The following is a 17,647-nucleotide window of genomic DNA, read 5'->3' as shown; positions in this document are numbered from 1 at the left end:
TGGGGACCAGGGGCTTGAACCTGGGTCCTTGTGCACTGTAATGTGTGCACTTAATCAGGTGTGCCACTAGCCGGCCCCAATTCTGAGGGCAGACAATGAAAATATTGCTTAGGTCGCTGCTCCAGTTTTGTCCAAAATAATTTATTTACCAGCCTTACAAAAATATGTTGGCAAGAAAAAAAATGAAAATAAGAACAGGTAAGCTCTCCTTCCTTCTGGGACTCCCCCAGGACCCTGCCAGAGAGCCGGGGGGGGGGGGGGGCATCAGCAGAGGGGGGTCACCAAGCCCAAGCAGTAGAAGAAAAGTCTGGAAGTGGAAGACTGGCCCGAGGCCTCCTTGCCACAGGGGCCGGCCCAGCGGGCACTGAGGCACTTGTAGGCAAAGCTGGAGCCCCCCAGCCCTTTGGGGGGAGGGGCTGTGTCCTGGGAGACCACAGTGGGCAGGGGAGGGTGTGCTGAGGGCTGTAAGGGAGGAGCTGTCAGTTCAGTCAGTCTCTGAGGCGAGGCTCCTGGGCCTAGGCTGAGGGGGCACGATGGGAGGCGCAGGGGCCCCACCTCCACCCTCAGGGCATCTTCCTTCTGTGGTTCCCTCTAAGTCTCCCTGCCCCGGTCCTAGCAAGGAGGTGTGGCTGGGGGACTCTGGTCCCGGGGAGGCTGCTGAGCGCCAGTTCTGGCGTCGTGCAGGTTGTGGGGGCATGGGGGGCAGTGGAGGGGGCACCGAGGGCGCCCGGAGGCTGGTACCAACCAGGCGGCGGGGCAGAGCCCGGGGGGTTCCAGGGCTGCCCGAACTGGGGGGCTGGGGTGGGGCTGGAGGAGAGGAGCGAGGACCAGAGACCTGAGGGGGCGGCATGGTGGGCCGGGCTGGTGCTGGGCGCTTGGCTGTGGAGGAAGGAGAGGGAGGTTAGACCTCTTTGGTCTCTGCTTCTGCCCTTCCACCTGCGGTGCATCCTCCTGGGCTGGGGCCTTCTCCCTCGGGCTGTCTCCACGGCCCTGCTCCCCAGTCACTGGCAGGGTGAGTGGCCCTCTCTGAATGCTGGACTCCTCTATGCCCCAGCAGAGCACAAACCCAGTGAGGCCATCTTACATGTGGCTGGAGCAGCCCCAGGCCTGGACTTCTCAACACACTTGACCAGAGATGCACCACCTCACCCCCCAGCCACCTGTGTCTTTCTCACCTCTTCTCAGAAGCCCACCTGCACTACCCCATCCAGTTCTCAAAGATGGCAGTTCCAACCTCACAGTGAGCCAGCAGGGAGGCCTGGGTGCTGGGCTGGGCTCAGCCTGGCCCCCACACCTGCCTCCTGGGCCCTCAGAGTTCACTGCTGCCACAGCACAGAAGCCTCAGGCCTCCAGGGCTGAAGAGGACAGTTAGGTGACACGTGACAGTCTGCTGAGCACTCAAGGTCCTACTGTCCAGTGAGCACAGGCCCCTTAATCAGGCAATCAGGCAGAGGAATGGCTAGGAGCCCCCTCCTCCAGGAAGGCCTCTGGCCACTGACTAGCTCTTAAAGCTGCTCTGTTTACTGTATTTCTGGCCTTTGCTGTAACCCAAGTAGGACACTGCAGAGAGGCATGGGCTGGTGGTAGTGGGGGTGGGGGCTCCCAAGTATGCAAAGCACCTCGGCCCACTGTCCACCAGACCCTCGCCTTTTCACCTGTCTATCCTGAGGACAAGTCAACAGGTGGGTACCCCCAAGGGGCTCAGGAGGTAGCCCTAGCTTCCTTCCGCCCTTTCTTCCCCTTTGCTGCCCTGTGATGACACCCCTGCCCCCCTAGCTCCTCTTGGCGCTCCCTGAGGGGCTACACTCCAGTGTCTCCAGTGCTGACCACTGGCAAGCATTTACCGGGCACTGGGTCCAAACACAACAGCATTGTGCATTCCTCCAAACAGCCCTATGAAGCAGGTCACATCCCAGGGCTCAGAGGAGGACAGTGACATGCAGTGACATCATCCAGGCAAGGCCAGAGCTGCAGGGCCAGGCAGCACACTTGTCACTTAGGCCCGTGGATTTCATGCCTCTCTGGAGATAGGGTGTGCCCTCCCCCCACTTCTGTCCCTCTTCTCCCTCTCATAAGCAACTCACTCCTCCTAGCGGTGTCCTCTGCTGGGGCAACTGGTTCTGGGGGGCTTCTGTTGACTTTGGGGGAGGCTGGCCTTGGGGATGCCTCAGGCTCTGTCCTGTGAAGGGAAGGAAGGGGTGAGTCAAGCTCAGGCTTCCAGAGTATACTGGTATCTCGGGGCCTCTCAAATGTGCTCCTTTGCTCCTTGTAGCTGGGACTAAAACCTGTTCCCAGGCTGGGACCCCTGGAAAGACACCTCTGGCATTGGCCAGGTGCCCGTGCACTGTCCCTTGGCTCCTGGCTCAAGAGCCTGGGACCAGGGCGGGAGTTAGAAAGCAACACCTCTCCTCTGCCTCTGTTCTTTTTTTTTTTAATATTTATTTTATTTATTTACTCCCTTTTGTTGCCCTTGTTGTTTTATTTTTGTAGTTAGTATTGATGTCATTGTTGTTGGATAGGAAAGAGAGAAATCGAGGGGACGGGAAGACAGAGAGGGAGAGAGAAAGACAGACACCTGCAGACCTGCTTCACCGCCTGTGAAGCGACTCCCCTGCAGGTGGGGAGCCGGAGGCTTGAACCGGGATCCTTACGCCGGTCCTTGCGCTTTGCGCCACCTACGCTTAACCTGCTGCGCTACCGCCCGACTCCCTCTGCCTCTGTTCTTGACTTCCACAGATATATGGGCGGTGAGCGTTTGTGTGTGCGTGTGTTTGTGTGTGGTATGTCTTCATACAGGTGGAACACGAGCTCTATCACCAAGCTACATCCTCAGTCCTCCACAAGATCTTTTTGAAAAACATTTTTTTATTACTATTCTTATTAACTGCCACCTGGATTATTGCTGGGGCTAAGTGTCTGCACAATGAGTCCACCACTCCTAGCAGCCATTTTGCCTGTTCTTCCCTCCCTCCCTTCCTTTTCTTTTTTTTTTGAAATAGAGACTGAGAGAAATTGAGTAGGAAGGGGGAGAGAGAAAAAAGGAGAGAGAGAGGGGAAGAAAGACGCACTCATGAAGCTTCCCCTCTGTAGGTGGGGACTGGGGACTTGAACCCAGGTTCTTGTACATTGTTAATGTGTGCACTCTACTGGGTGTGCCACCTCCTGCCATCTTTGCAAGTGATCCTCAAAGAATGTTCTGGTTGAGGCTGGGCGGTAGCGCAGCATGTTAAGCACACATGGTGCGAAATGCAAGGAACAGTGTAAGGATCCTGGTTCAACCCCCCTGGCTCCCCACCTGCAGGGGGGTCGCCTCACCAGTGGTGAAGGTCTGCAGGTGTCTATCTTTCTCTCTCCCTGTCTTCCCCTACTCTCTTGATTTCTCTCTGTCCTATCCAACAACAACAACAACAACAACAACGATAAACAACAAGGGCAACAAAAAGAAAAAATGGCCTCCAGGAACAGTGGATTTGTAGTGCAGGCACTGAGCCCCAGCAATAACCCTGGAGGCAAAAAAAAAAAAAAGGGAGTTGGGCAGTAGCGTAGCAGGTTAAGCGCATGTGGCGCAAAACGCAAGGATCGGCATGAGGACCCTGGTTCAAGCCCCCGGCTTCCCACCTACAGGGGAGTCACTTCACAGGTAGTGAAGCAGGTCTGCAGGTGTCTGTCTTTTCTCTCCCTCTCTGTCTTCCCCTCCCCTCTCCATTTCTCTCTGTCCTATCCAACAACAAACGACATCATCAACAACAGTAATGACCACAGCAAGGCTACAAGGGCAAAAAAAGGGAGAAAAAGAAAGAAGGCCTCCAGGAGCAGTGGATTTGTGGTGCAGGCACCGAGCCCCAGCAATAACCCTGGAGACAAAAAAAAAAAAGGGGGAGTCGGGCTGTAGCGCAGCGGGTTAAGCGCAGGTGGCGCAAAGCACAAGGACCGGCATAAGGATCCCGGTTCGAACCCCGGCTCCCCACCTGCAGGGGCGTCGCTTCACAGGCGGTGAAGCAGGTCTGCAGGTGTCTATCTTTCTCTCCTCCTCTCTGTCTTCCCCTCTTCTCTCCATTTCTCTCTGTCCTATCCAACAACAACAACAACAACAATAACTACAACAATAAAACAACAAGGGCAACAAAAGGGAATAAATAAATAAAATTAATATTTTTTTTAAAAAAAGAGGTAAAAAAAATTTCTGGTGGTCCGGGAGGTGGTGACTAAGGCACTGGACTATCAAGCATGAGGTCCTGAGTTCAATCCCTGGCAGCACATGTACCAGAGTGATATCTGGCTCTTTCTCTCTCTCCTATCTTTCTCATTAATAAATAAATAAAGTCTTTTATAAAAAAAGTTCTGGTCACTAGTCCTGCTCCAGCCACAGGGAGTGGGAGGGCAGGGAGCTGTAGAGGGAGGTGAGGGCTCAGTGGCTCCTCCCTGGGGAAGCCTTGGTCACCCTGTGACTAAGCTAAACCCCACCAGATGTCCTCAGCCTGCTCAGCATGATGCCCCCCCCCAAGCTCCTAGGACACATTTCTCTGTGCACTTGTTGACCCTAGCCACCTTCTCCCACCTTGTTCGCTTCAGTCATTGGAGGAAATCCACGGTTTGGGTGCCCACAGCTTATAACTGAATTATACTCGCTGGCATGGAAGCACAAAGTGACAGGATTAAAGGGGGGGCAAGGAGGGGACTCAGTGGCATAGTACATGCCCTGTAGATATGAGGTCCAAGGTTCAGTTCTTAGAACCTCCTGAAAAAAAATAATAAAACAGAAGACAGGAAGATATTTATGAATTTCAAAATGATCGCCTCCCTACTTCCCTGGGGCCCTGAGACACTGGCACATAGTAGGTGCTCAGCCAACAGCCGTATCAGGACATGGCATGTGCCCACAGCTGAGGGCCTCAGCCTCTAAGTCTCCACCCCGCCCACCACAAATTTGGCAGCCCAGAATTCTCTCAAATGCTGCCAGGAGCCCCGGGAGATGTTACACCAGGTGCAGCATCCTAGGCCGGGGCAAGGCCAGTTCTGTCCTCACCTTTCCTTGACAGCCGCTGAGGTGGGCACAGGGTTGGGGGGTGGCTCATCAACCGCTAGAGGCTCCTCAGAGGTCTCACTGCCCTTGTCCTGGGGGCCAAGTGCTGAGAACAGGCCCGACACATTGAAGCTGATGTCTGTAAACAGAAGAGGACAGGGCTGGACTTTTCTTTCTTAATTTTTAAAGATTTCTTTCCTTTTTAAGAATTTTTATATAGTTATTTTATTTTAATTTTTTATTATTTTTATTGGATACAGACAGCTAGAAATCAAGAGGGAAGGGGGAGACAGAGAGGGAGTGAGACGGAGAGACAACTGCAGCCCAGCTTCACCACTTGCAAAGCTTTCCCCCTGCAGGTGGGGACTGGAGGCTCACACCTGGGTCCTTGTGCACTGTAACACGTGTGGTCAACCAGGTGCACCACCACCCGGTCCCGATTTCTTCCTTTTTAACACAATTTATTTCATTGATTTTTTATTTTTTATTATTTTTTTAAATAAGTGTTGATTTATTATTGGATAGAGACAGGAGAACTTGAGAGGAGGTGCAGATAGAGAGACAAAGAAACACCTGCAGCCCTGCTTCACCACTTGTGAAGCTTTCCCCCTGCAGGTGGGGCTCATTATTGTTTTTAATCTTTTTCTTCTTCTTTTTTTAACCGGAGCACTGCTCAGCTCTGGCTTATGGTAGTGTGGGGGATTGAACCTGGGACTTTGGAACCTCAGGCATGGGAGTCTCTTTGCATAACCATTAGGCTATCTACCACCAACAATTTATTAACATGAGAGAGAAAAGGAGAGAAAGAAGCAGAGCACCCCTCTGGCACACGCAACACCAGGGATTGAACTTGGGACATCATGCTCCAAAGTCCAATGCTCCAGCCACTTTGCTACCTCTTGGTTGGCTAAAGATTACACACACACACACACACACACACACACACACACACACACACACACACACACACACACACACAAGCCTCAGGCATGAAAGTCTTTTGCAGAACTGTTATGCTGTCTCCCTAACCCCAAAGATTAAGCTCTTATCCTAACCGAGAGGAGAGAGAGAAGCAGAGCATTATTATGGCACATGTGACGGTGCCTCACACTTGAGAGTCCGGCATTCTAGCCACTCTACAACCCCCGGGCTACAGCAGGGCTGAGCTTGCACAGCTGTTGCCAGCTTCCTGCCTCATCCAGAGCCCAGGCTCCTCTCCCCTGACATTATCTGGACCACATGTCACCTCCCCACTCCCAACATGCCTTCTCGACAGCCTCAACCCTTTATACAGATGGAGACACTGAGGCTGAAAACAGAAGCTGTGTCTTCCCAGCATCCTGGTGAGTGCTGGGGGCTGTCAGGGGCTGAATTCTAAGTGTGCCCAGCTGCGCAGATGTTGGGGAGGGGTGGTCCTCCCCAGGGCAGACTCACCTCCAGGGAAGAGAGTGTTTGCGCTCTGTATCAGGGCCTCCACCACGCCCACCACCTGGATGGATGACACAGAGGCTGCATCCAGCTGGGCCTGGTCCCTGGGACAAAGGGGAACAAAAAGGTCATCACTGAGCAAATTCTCAGGGACCCCACTTTTCTGTCAGACCCCGAACTGGCCTCTAGGGACACACAGAGCAGTCCCACTGAGTTCCAGCTCTCATCTGGCTCTTAAAGCAAAGTAGACAGCAAACATGTTGCTCCCACATTGTTTCTTTTCTTTTTTCTTTTTTCTTTATTTATTCATGAGAAAGATAGGAGAGAGAAAGAACCAGACATCACTCTGGCACATGTGCTGCCGGGGATCGAACTCAGGACCTCATGCTTGAGAGTGCAAAGCGTTATCACTGTGCCACCTCCCGCACTGTGCACTCCCACACTGCTTCTTTCCCTCACCCCCGATGGCTGACACCAGTAAGTCCTGGCAGCTCGTCCCTCCCTCTCCCGATCTAGCTGAGGACTCTCACTTGGCAATGAATAGACTTCTTTTTCTTTTTTTTTCCTTTCCTTTTTTCTTTCTTTCTTTCTTTCTTTTTTTTTTTTTGTCACTGCCAGGGCTTCACTGCTCTGCTCTGGGCCAAGTTTTTCCCATAGAAAAGGAGAAAGATGTGGTCCGGGAGGTGGCATAGTGGATAAAGCATAGGAATCTCAAACATGAGGTCCTGAGTTCAAACCCCGGCAGCACATGTACCAGAGTGATGTCTGGTTCTTTCTCTCTCCTCCTATCTTTCTCATTAATAAATAAATAAAATCTTAAAAAAAAAAAAAAGGAGAGAGGAAAGGAGACAGCAGCACTGGAGTTTCCCTGTGTGCCCTGGGGGCTGAGACCCGGGTCGAGTGCATGGGAAAGCAGACATCTTTCCAGGTGCACCATCTTACTAGGCCCCCAGGAATGACAATGTTTTGTCACCTGCAGCCAGGCAAATAACAGCAAGTCGCATACTGTGGAACGTCTGTTTCTAAAGCTTTGTCCCAGTCATGATCTCTGTTGATTTCCCAAAGCCTGTCTTATTTTGCTCCAATTTACAGATGTGGAATTGGAGGCCCAGAGAATGACTCTGTGAGGTCTTTGAAAAGAGGACGACACTGGGACCACATCTGTGGGCTCCCTTCCTGTCACCCGCAGTGCTTATCCCTAGAGTCCTGTGTGGTCGGTGATTCCTTAGGGCTGTTCCTCATGTAGCCCTGAGAACAGGAGCTGCTTACTCACTCTGAGGGTAGGGAAACTGAGGCACAGTGCAGGGGGGAAATAAGCAGCAGAAAGGTGGGGTACAGAGCTGCCTCACCCTTCTTTCTCAGGGGGCCACAGCAAGTTGGGCCCCAAGACAATGGCGATGTTGCTGGGCGTCATCTTGTTCACCTCCTGCTCCTCAGCCAGCCGTGCCAGGAACTTCATCAGGTACCTGGGTGGGGGAAGGGGCAACCTCGGGGTAGGGGCAGGCATCTAGGGCCAATCTCCACCCTACCATCATCCCTATTATCTGGAAGTATCTCAGCCTAGGGTGTCCAAGGAGAGGCAAAGATACCATGCAGGGTGGTTAAAAAAGGCTTTTAAAGATTTTTTTAAAGTCATTTATTTATTTTTATTTTTATATTTATTTATTTTCCCTTTTGTTGCCCTTGTTTTTTTATTGATGTTATAGTTATTATTGTTGCTGTTATTGATGTCATCATTGTTAGATAGGACAGAGAGAAATGGAGAGAGGAGGGGAAGACAGAGAGGGGGAGAGAAAGATCGATACTTGCAGACCTGCTTCACTGCCTGTGAAGCGACTCCCCTGCAGGTGGGGAGCCGGGGGCTCGAACCGGGATCCTTAGGCTGGTCCTTGCGCTGCACACCATGTGCGCTTAACACAATGTGCTACTGCCCGACTCCCAAAGATTTATGCTATTGTTGTTCAGGAGTCGGTACACTGGACAGAGCACTGAATTCTCAAGCATGCAATCCCGAGTTTAAGCCCCAGCACTACGTGTGCCAGAGTGATACCCTGGTCCTTTCTGCTCTCCAGCCCCCATTCCCTCTCTCTGGTGTTAATAGATAAATCTTTAAAATATATACATTTAAATAACTCGATAAGAATCCCCTGCAAACCAGAGCTGAGCAGTGCTCTGGTGAAAAAAAAAAAGGTGCGGGGGAGGTGGTGGTGCACTTGGTTAAGCGCACACATATTACAGCGAGCCAAGTACCGGCTTCAAGCCCCTGGTCCCCATCTGCAAGGGGAAAGCTTCACAAGTGGTGAAGCAGGGCTGCAGATGTCTCTGTCTCTTTTCTTCTCTATTCCTCCTCCCTTCTCAATTTCTGCCTCTATCCAATAATAAATTAAAAGATTTTTAAAAAGTTTTTGAAAAGGGTGGGGGACATAGTATAATGGTTATGCAAATAGACGCTCATGCCTGAGGCTCCAAAAGTTTTGGGTTCAGTCCCTCCCGCCCCCCTGCACCACCACAAGCCAGAGCTGAGCAGTGCTCTGGTGTTTTTTTTATTTTTCTTTCTCTCTCTCTCTCTCTGCATCTCTCTCACAAATAAAATAACTAAAATATTTTTTTAAAAAAAAGTTTGTGGGAGTTGGGCGGTAGTGCAGCCGGTTAAGCGCACGTAGTGCGAAGTGCAAGGACCAGCTGAAGGATCCCTCGAGCACCCAGCTCCCCACCTGCAGGGGAGTCACTTCACAGGCAATGAAGCAGGGCTGCAGGTGTCTGTCTTTCTCCTCCCCTCTGTCTTCCCCTCCTCTCTCCATTCCTCTCTGTCCTATCCAACAATGATGACAACAATAATAACTACAACAACAATAAAAAAATAACAAGAGCAATAAAAGGGAAAATAAATAAATATAAATTAAAAAGTTTGTAAAAATATGTTAAGGGCTGGGGAAAAAATAACTCAGTAAATATTTTAAATCTATAAAATTTAAATAAGTGAATTAGTTCATCTTTATTTATTTATTTTTTAATATTTATTTTATTTATTTATTCCCTTTTGTTGCCCTTGTTGTTTTATTGTTGTAGTTATTATTGTTGTCGTTGTTGGATAGGACAGAGAGAAATGGAGAGAGGAAGGGAAGACAGAGAGGAGAGAAAGATAGACATCTGCAGACCTGCTTTACCGCCTGTGAAGCGACTCCCCTGCAGGTGGGGAGCCGGGGTTCGAACCGGGATCCTTATGCCAGTCCTTGTGCTTTGCGCCACCTGCGCTTAACCCGCTGCGCTACAGCCTGACTCCCTAGTTTATCTTTAATAGTCTATTTGAGGCAGAGGAAAATAGAGAGGGAAGTGGGTGATAGAGACAGACACCTGCAGCACTGCTTCACTGCTCATGAAGCTTCCCACTGCAGGTGGCGATGGTGGAAACTGAGTTCTCGGGCACGGTAACGTGTGTGCTCTACTGGGTACAGCCACATCTTGACCCTGAATGTTTGTTTGTTTACTGGTACAGCCACATCCTGACCCTGAATGTTTTGTTTGTTTGTTTGTTTACCTCCAGTGGGGCTCAGTGCCTGCACTAGGAATTCACTGCTCCTGGAGGCCATTTTTCCCGTTTTTGTTGCCCTTGTTGTTATTACTGCCGCTGTTGTTACTGGATAAGAGAGGAAGACAGAGTGGTGGAGAAAAAGATAGACACCTGCTGACCTGCTTCACCGGTTGTGAAGCAACCCCCCTGCGGGTGGAGAACTGGAGCTTGAACTGGGATCCTTACTCCAGTCGTTGCACTTCGTGCCATGTGTGCCTAATCTGCTGCGCTACCGTCCGCCCCTCCACAAACACTTTTTCCCCCCTCCAGAGTTAGTGCTGGGGCTTGATGCCTGCACTACGAATCCACTGCTCCTGGAGGCTTTTTTTCCCTTTTGTTGCCCCCTTTTTTAAATCACTGTTGTAGTTATTATTATTCTTGTCACTGATGTTACTATTGTTGCATAGGACAGGGAGAAATGGAGAGAGGGGAAGGCAGAGAGGGGGAGAGAAAGATAGACACCTGCAGACCTGCTTCACTGCCTGTGAAGCGACCCCCTGCAGGTGGGGAGCCAGGGGCTAGAACCTGGATCTTAATGCCGGTCCTTCCACCTCGCATCTTGTGTGCTTAACCCAATGCGCTACCACCTGTCACACACACACACACACCCAATGTTTTTTTATGCTTAAGTCAGGCACTGGCTATACACAGTGGAGAAGGTCCCCAGGGGTAAGGGCTGCAATGCTCTGAGATTTCCAGCTGGGGGCGCCAAGCACAGTGAGGTCCATCACCTCCCTGGGACCACAGAGTGGTATAGAAGTGCTCTGATGCCAGGTGGTCTAGCTTCAAGTTTCAAGGTCTGCATTAGTCCAGTGTGAGACTATAGCAGGGCCTGAGCAGCACATCACAGCTGTTTTTCCAGAAACTGCTGCGGATGAGGAGGCAGGCTGGACCAGGTTGGGTCCAGCTGGTGTGGGTTGGGGTGGGAGAGGTCCGGGGCTCACCTGAGGTTGCTGAGGTTCTCACGGGGCAGGCGACCACACACTTCCTGGAGGGCCTCTAGCCGGGGCCCTGGGTCCTTCAGGCTGGGGAGGGTGAGAGAGCAGGCGTGTCAGCCAGGTCCACACAGCAGCCTCCCCCAGTGCACACAACCCCCTAGCCTGTCCTCACCTAGCTGCCTGCATCCAATCATCATAGAGTTCAAAGGTCATCAGGGGCTCAGGCAGCTCCCGCAGATAAGACTTGAGGGCACCTGAAGTGATGGGGGGATAGCAGGGGGTGAGAGGCAGCGCCCCTCCCCAGATCCCGCCTTCACCCTCAGTGCCCAGCTCGCTCCTGGAAGGCACTGCTAGCCTTGGCCACACAGCCGCGCCAGGCTCTGCTCGCTTCTTGGGGCTACTTGCCCTTTTAAGAAAATGGGGAGGGCTAGTGATCTCGGCCCTACAGGCACACATGAATCAGGGGGTTCACCACAGACCTTCATTAAAAACCTGTTGGGGGGGGTGTCAGGCGGTAGCTCAGCGGGTTAAGCACACATGGTGCAAAGCACAAGGACCAGCATAAGGATCCCGGTTCGATCCCCTGGCTCCCGACCTGCAGGGGAGTCACCTCACAAGCGGTGAAGCAGGTCTGCAGGTGTTTATCTTTCTCTCCCTCTGTCTTCCCCTCCTCTCTCTATTTCTCTGTCCTGTCCAAACAACGACAATAGTAACTACAACAATAAAACAAGGGCAACAAAAGGGAATAAATAAATAAACAAATATTTTTTTTAAAAAAAGAATCTGTTGTTGGGAGTCGGGTGGTAGCGCAGTGGGTTAAGCGCGGGTAGCGCAAAGTACAAGGACCAGCATAAGGATCCCAGTTCAAGCCCCCTGGCTCCCCATCTGCAGGGGAGTCGCTTCACAAGCGGTGAAGCAGGTCTGCGGGTGTCTTTCTCTCCCTTTCTCTGTCTTCCCCTTCTCTCTCCATTTCTCTTTGTCCTATACAACAATGATGACATCAATAACAACAACAATAAAAAAAAAGAATCTGTTGGAACAATTAAGCCAAGCAGGCTGCCAGGCCTAAGTGTTTATGGGGCCATCCACGGCCACTGAAGAGAAGGGATTTGGGGAAGTTCCCTCCCCCCTCCCATGCTTCTCAGAGGAGGTACCTGCCACAGCATGAGGGTCAGAGCAGAACTCCTGCAGGCTGTGAGGGTCTGATGCCATTGTCTGCTTGAGGCGTTTCAGCACAGAGGCCCCGGCAGCCAGACGGAACAGGCCCTGGGATGAGGGGAAGGGGGGTTTGGGAGGGGAACATCTAAGGGCAGTGGGCTGGGCAGGGCTCCCTAGCCAGGGGGTTCTAGCTCACTTGTGGCCCAGGACAGGTGGCCCCTGTGTGGACCTCAGTGCACCCATGGGTCCGAAGGCCAGGCTTACAACCTTCAGAGCCTAGAATTCTGAGCAAAGTGGGAAGCTGGGAGAAGGTGGGGGGCAGGGGATAGCTGCATGGCTGGGAGCAGAAGGCAGGAGGCGGCACGGCAGTGGGGTGGTGAGAACTCCATTTGTGAGTCGTTTCTACTGCGAAGGGGCTGAGCTCAGGAGAGGAGCTGCTGTTCAGTGACATTAAGGGGCAAGGGACAGCCGGGGGCGAGACTGTCCATCCAGCCTCAGGCCATGCCAGGACCCACCGGTGACTTAAGGGCCCCACCTCTTCTTTCATGCCCTCCGAGAGCAGCATGACGACACAAGCCTCAATGGGCAGGGCGATATCCCGGCCCAGCTCCTGCAGGTGGCTTCCCAGCGACACCCCATACACCCTGGAGAAGGGGGTGGCCGTCATCGAGGGGGAGGGGTCTGCAGGGACGAGACAGATCAGAAGTCCAGGGTCCCCCCCCCACCCCTGGGCAACCATGCCAGGGAGGGCAGAGGCACCCATTCCCAGCACTCTCTCAAAGGGCCATCCACACCCCAAACTCTAAAATCCCTTGTGTCTGTCCGCCTGTACTATCTCCACCCCAGCCCAGGCCCCTACCTGCTCCATTCTGTCTGCTAATTCGCCCCTGGCCCTGCCTTCACCTTCTGTGGGACAGCCAGAGCAGTCTCCTCATCACGAGTGACACTGAGATGTCCCCTGCACAGAGCTCATCTACAGCTCCCTACTACCTCAGGATGGCACTTGAGCTTAACATTCCCTGAGTGGGGCTGTGGGTTCGAGCCCAACTGTGTCCCCACCTGCTTGGCTGTGGTTCTCCCTCAGCTCAGCCAGGGCCGTGTCCAGAGAGCTCAGAGACTTGCGGTGGTAATCAGCCTGAATCTCCATGAACTGTGGGGACAAGAGGATACCCCAGGGGGGAGTAATGGAAGCTGAGCCAACTCCAATTCCACAAGACCAGGCGCTTCTCTCCCAGCACCACCCAGTGGCTCCTGGAGTCCAGCCCTGAGTTCTGAGCGGTGGAGCCAGGATCTGGACTCACGTGGATGAAGTAGTTGGCATATGTGTCCTCCTTGGTGGCGAAGTGGTACAGGTCTGCCAAGTACTCATCCTTGGGGGACAGAGAGGAGAGGCTGACACCACTGAGGAGTCTGGGACCCCAAGGGGCTAATGGCTTGTCCAAGCTACACCTGCAGGGGTGCAGCCAGCTGGCCTGTCTGCCAAGAGTCCAGCCCACAGGAACCCGCTTGAACTAACAGTCATATATTCACTCACTCACTCACTCATTCACTCACTCACTCACTCAGCAAGTACTCCAAGATTCTGGTGAATCAAGCAAGTCAGCCTCCCAGGTGTTATACCTGAGGTGTAGACAGAATTAGGCTGTAAGGGAAGGGCTGAGTACACGGAGCGTGGAGTCTGCCTGCCTGGATTTGAATCCTGCCTCCTCTACTTCCTAGCTACATGGTCTTGGGCAAGCCGCCTAGCCTCAGTCCCCTTATCTGTGAAACGAGGCCTGCCCCCGCCCCTGGGCAGCCCCTGCACCTTGCACTGCTCCACCTTCCTCTTCAGCTCCTCCTCCTCTTCCTTCAGCATCTCCACCTTGTTGGCTGTTGCAGTGTAGCTATGACTGCCTGGGCCACCGCCCAGCCCCTGACCGCCACCTGAGCTCTTGGCTGCCTGGCTGAGCCTGCGGACAATGCCAAGGTGGGGTGGTCACCGCCCTACTGTATGTTCACAGCCAAGTGCCGCCTCCATGTGTCCAACCATACAAGCTTCTGGGAGTTAAGAGATGCCAATCCGGCAACTCCACCTGCCTTGACTGCCTCAGTCACATGAGTGCTCTGGGGAGCCCCTGGTGGTGGGCCTGGTGATCGCAGCCACCCTGCTCCGCAGTGAAGCAGCCAGGGACTGCAGGGATCCCAGTGGCCCAAACAGATGCACATGGACTCGCAGAGGCACCTCGAGCTGACTCCCCCACCTGTGTGCACTACTGCATACTAGGCTCCCCGGGACTCTACAGTGTCCTCCCAGTGTGGGACGGGCACCCCCACCCCCACCCCCAGGCTGGAGCGCCCACCTGCTCTTGAGAGCATTCCAGTCAGACACCAGCTTCTGCAGGCTTTTCTTGTGCTTGAGAATAGCTGGCAGCTCCTCCTGGGGGTGCACATGGGGAGGGGCTCAGTGGGATGGGGGTGTGGGGACTAGAGGCCAGGGCAGCTGGGACGGGGATGTCACCTCACTCAGCCTGCTAAGTGGCTGCAGGACATCCCTCTCCAGGGTCAGCTCAAATTCAGCCAGGATGCGGGCCAGTTGGTTCTCGATGGCGCAGCTCATCTCCAAGGCCTTCCTATGGGCACAGCAGCCAGTGGGCCCGGCCCTCAAGGCCTCCCAACCCCACCGGGAATGCACACCCTGGGGCCTCTCCTTCCCCATCAGCTCCAGGTCCTCCTAGCTGTCCTCAGCAGCCAGGGTACTGCTTCCTGGCTGGCTCCTCTGACCTCTGAGAATGTTCCTCCCGGCCACAGCTCCCTCTAAGCCCAGCTCCCTCCATGATGTCTAGACTCTCTCCATACTCACCCCATGCTGGAATCAGGGTCCAGCTCCTTGAAGCTCTCGGCCATGGCAGTGGACAAAGCCATGAGAGGCAGCTTTTTCTACAGGGAGGGGTGGGGCCAGCTGTGAGCAGGAGTGCTTGCTGCTCAGTCTCCCTCCACATGTGGTGAGTCCCTGGGACAAAGCTTCACTGACACTGGGTATGGACAGGGGAGGAGGGGCCCAAGAGGGCCACTGTCACAGGTTATGGACAGGGGAGGAGGGGCCCAAGAGGGCCACTGTCACAGGTTATGGACAGGGGAGGAGGGGCCCAAGAGGGCCACTGTCACAGGTGGGAGTGGAAGCAGATGCCTACAAGACACAGTGGTGGTGACATCTTATTGTGACCATATACCAAGCCCCCAGCCACCCAAGGTCCTCCCTCTTCCTCCCAGTAGCCACTGGCTCAGGCAGGACAGAAAGACAAGTCCCCTTGCAAAATGGAAAAGGAGAGAGTGTGGGGGGTTGCTCAAAGACACACAGCAAGATAGGGAACAGAGTGTGAACTCTGGGTCTGACCCCCAGCCCGGGACCTGTGTGGCTGATCAAAACTGTCCACGGCTGCCCATGGCTTCCCCTTCGCTCCAGCACTCGGCCAAACTGAGTTGGTGAGAGGTTGCAAAACATGTCCCCTACACTCTCACCTAGAGACATGGAGACACCAGCTCCCGGTTCAAGTCTGTTTGGCCACTTCCTACCTGCATGACTTTGAGTGAGTCACTGGCCAGGTCTCCCTGTCTGTACATGGTGCTGGTAAAGGCTGGAGACCACACAAGTCAGTCAAGCACTGACGTACTGAGCAGTGATGGCTCCATTCATGCTGGCTGTTGGTTAATATCAGTGAGGAGTGCTCAAAAGCCACTTCCTTCAGGAAGCCCTCAAGGGAGGTGTCAGTTGAGAGCACCTGCCCTGTACCTGGTGTTGAGTGGACAAGGAAGTTCAAGGTGCTGTCAGTGGTCTGGCTCTGGCCTGTGGGGTGAGGTGGGTATGGAGTGGAGCAGGGCAGGGAAGAGATAGGACCTATTTATTTATTTATTTATTTATTTCCTTTTGTTGCCCTTGTTGTTTTATTGTTGTAGTTATTAATGTCGTTTTTGTTGGATAGGACAGAGAAATGGAGAGAGGAGGGGAAGACAGAGAGAGGGAGAGAAAGATAGACAACTGCAGACCTGCTTCACCGCTTATGAAGCGACCTCCCCCGCAGGTGGGGAGCCGGGGAATCGAACTGGGCTCCTTGTGCTTGTCCTTGCACTTCCTGTGCTTAACCCGCTGCGCTATCACCCAGCTCCCGAGATAGAACCTCTTAAGTCGGATGCCCCAGGGGCCTAAGGATGTAGCAGCAGCTTTGCCCCCTTGATGCCAGAGACTCAGATTGGTGGGGAGACCCCAGCCCTGAGTTCATTCTGCCACTGGACAGAGGCACTAGATGTCCTGTGTCCCCTTCTTGGCAGAGCCATACTCACCACCCGCTTATCCAGGTCCGCCCCGCTCTGGCCCTGCAGGCATGCCTGCAGCCGCTTATGTACATTGTGGGCTGCTCTCTTGGCGGGCTCCAGCCGCTGCTCCACCTGGCAGGGCACATGGGTGACAGCTTCTGGAAGGGTGTGTCCTCCACCCCACCCCACCCCCATTACCCTGCTCTCCAGAGCTGGGGGTAGAGGGGCTGTGTCCTCCCTCCTTGGGGACCGCAAAGCCCAAGGCTTGGGGTGTGACTCAACCCCAGCCCCCGAGAGGTGTCCCTGCCCGGCCTTCTGCTGGCAGTCAGCAGGTGCCGACCTGCCCTGCCACCCACAGCCAGCCCAGGCACATACCTGCTGCAGGTCCTCACCCAGGAACTCTGCAGTCTCCGGGGTGCTGGGGAGGGAGGAGCGCTTTTGCTGAGCTGGCCCAGGTTAGGGACCCCCCCCCCTTCATGCAGCACCTGGATCTCAGTTGCTGCAAGTAACCCTCCTATTCAGCCCGCCCTGGGTGGCCCAGCTGCCGCATCCCAATCAGAGCACATTCCAGGGGGGGCGGGAGTAGGATCCATGGCCTCTTCCTCCTCCACCCAGGCTGAGTCCCCAGTGAGACAGGGTGGCTGAAACTGAAGGGAGCCTGGGGGGAGCCACCCATGGGCCTGCCTTCTCTCCTGTTTACCCTTCTGGGCTGGATTTGCTAACCAACTACGTACTACGTAAGCACAATCTCTGGGACCCAAGACTAAAGATCAGTGCGTAGACTCTGAGTCCGGGGACACAGAGGGACACACAGGGACACTGAAGCCCAGAGCAAGGCAAGAATTAGAGCTGCATCTGTGCCCACGAGAAGCCAAGGAGGAACTCCCAGGGCCGGGGGGGAAAGAGAAGGCAGGCCCTAGAAGCTCTCAAACTTCCAACCTCCACACGTGCCTTTCGGGCCTTTCGGGCCGGGCGTGGGAGCGAGAGAGACATGGAGAGATTTTCACCTGAGTCTGGTAAAAGCAGAAGCAAAAGCGGGCAGCAGTGGAGTAACTGGGGCTGGTGGGGCAGGCCCCTCCTCCCGCCAAGGACCAGCCTCCCTCCTGGGAGTCAGGGGCCCTCACTACCCCTGCCCCCACCAGGCAGCCGACCCGGATCGCTGGCCCCATTGTCCAGAGGGGACAAGCGAGGCCAGAGAGGGCCGTCCACTCCGCAGAGGCAGAGACTTGCAGCCTCCTC

At 54.0% G+C, this 17,647-nt stretch overlaps 1 protein-coding gene across 3 annotated transcripts in view; it reads right to left on the bottom strand.

Moving 5' to 3' along the window:
• Positions 1-17,647, bottom strand: part of LOC103110168 (chronophin) — a 33,390-nt gene that overhangs the window by 15,395 nt on the left and 348 nt on the right. The window contains exons 2-18 of one of the 3 annotated variants that reach the window (XM_007519337.3): positions 16,784-16,826; positions 16,436-16,540; positions 14,958-15,034; positions 14,616-14,727; positions 14,458-14,534; positions 13,923-14,067; positions 13,420-13,488; positions 13,178-13,268; positions 12,654-12,799; positions 12,115-12,226; positions 11,133-11,214; positions 10,967-11,047; positions 7,801-7,917; positions 6,458-6,555; positions 5,027-5,162; positions 2,085-2,179; positions 121-879 (exon numbers count right to left, since the gene is read on the bottom strand). In XM_007519337.3, the coding sequence (XP_007519399.1) occupies positions 485-879; positions 2,085-2,179; positions 5,027-5,162; positions 6,458-6,555; positions 7,801-7,917; positions 10,967-11,047; positions 11,133-11,214; positions 12,115-12,226; positions 12,654-12,799; positions 13,178-13,268; positions 13,420-13,488; positions 13,923-14,067; positions 14,458-14,534; positions 14,616-14,727; positions 14,958-15,034; positions 16,436-16,540; positions 16,784-16,826 (1,981 nt within the window). In that variant the 3' untranslated portion in view covers positions 121-484. Of the gene's footprint in view, positions 1-120; positions 880-2,084; positions 2,180-5,026; positions 5,163-6,457; positions 6,556-7,800; positions 7,918-10,966; positions 11,048-11,132; positions 11,215-12,114; positions 12,227-12,653; positions 12,800-13,177; positions 13,269-13,419; positions 13,489-13,922; positions 14,068-14,457; positions 14,535-14,615; positions 14,728-14,957; positions 15,035-16,435; positions 16,541-16,783; positions 16,827-17,647 lie in introns of those variants that run through there. The other 2 variants (XM_060188940.1, XM_060188938.1) reach the window with 2 other exon arrangements.

This window comes from Erinaceus europaeus, chromosome 4 (assembly GCF_950295315.1).
Source record: "Erinaceus europaeus chromosome 4, mEriEur2.1, whole genome shotgun sequence".
Classification (NCBI taxonomy): Eukaryota; Metazoa; Chordata; class Mammalia; order Eulipotyphla; family Erinaceidae; genus Erinaceus; species Erinaceus europaeus.
Note: the sequence above shows the minus strand (reverse complement) of the source record. Positions and strands in the feature narration are given on the sequence as shown.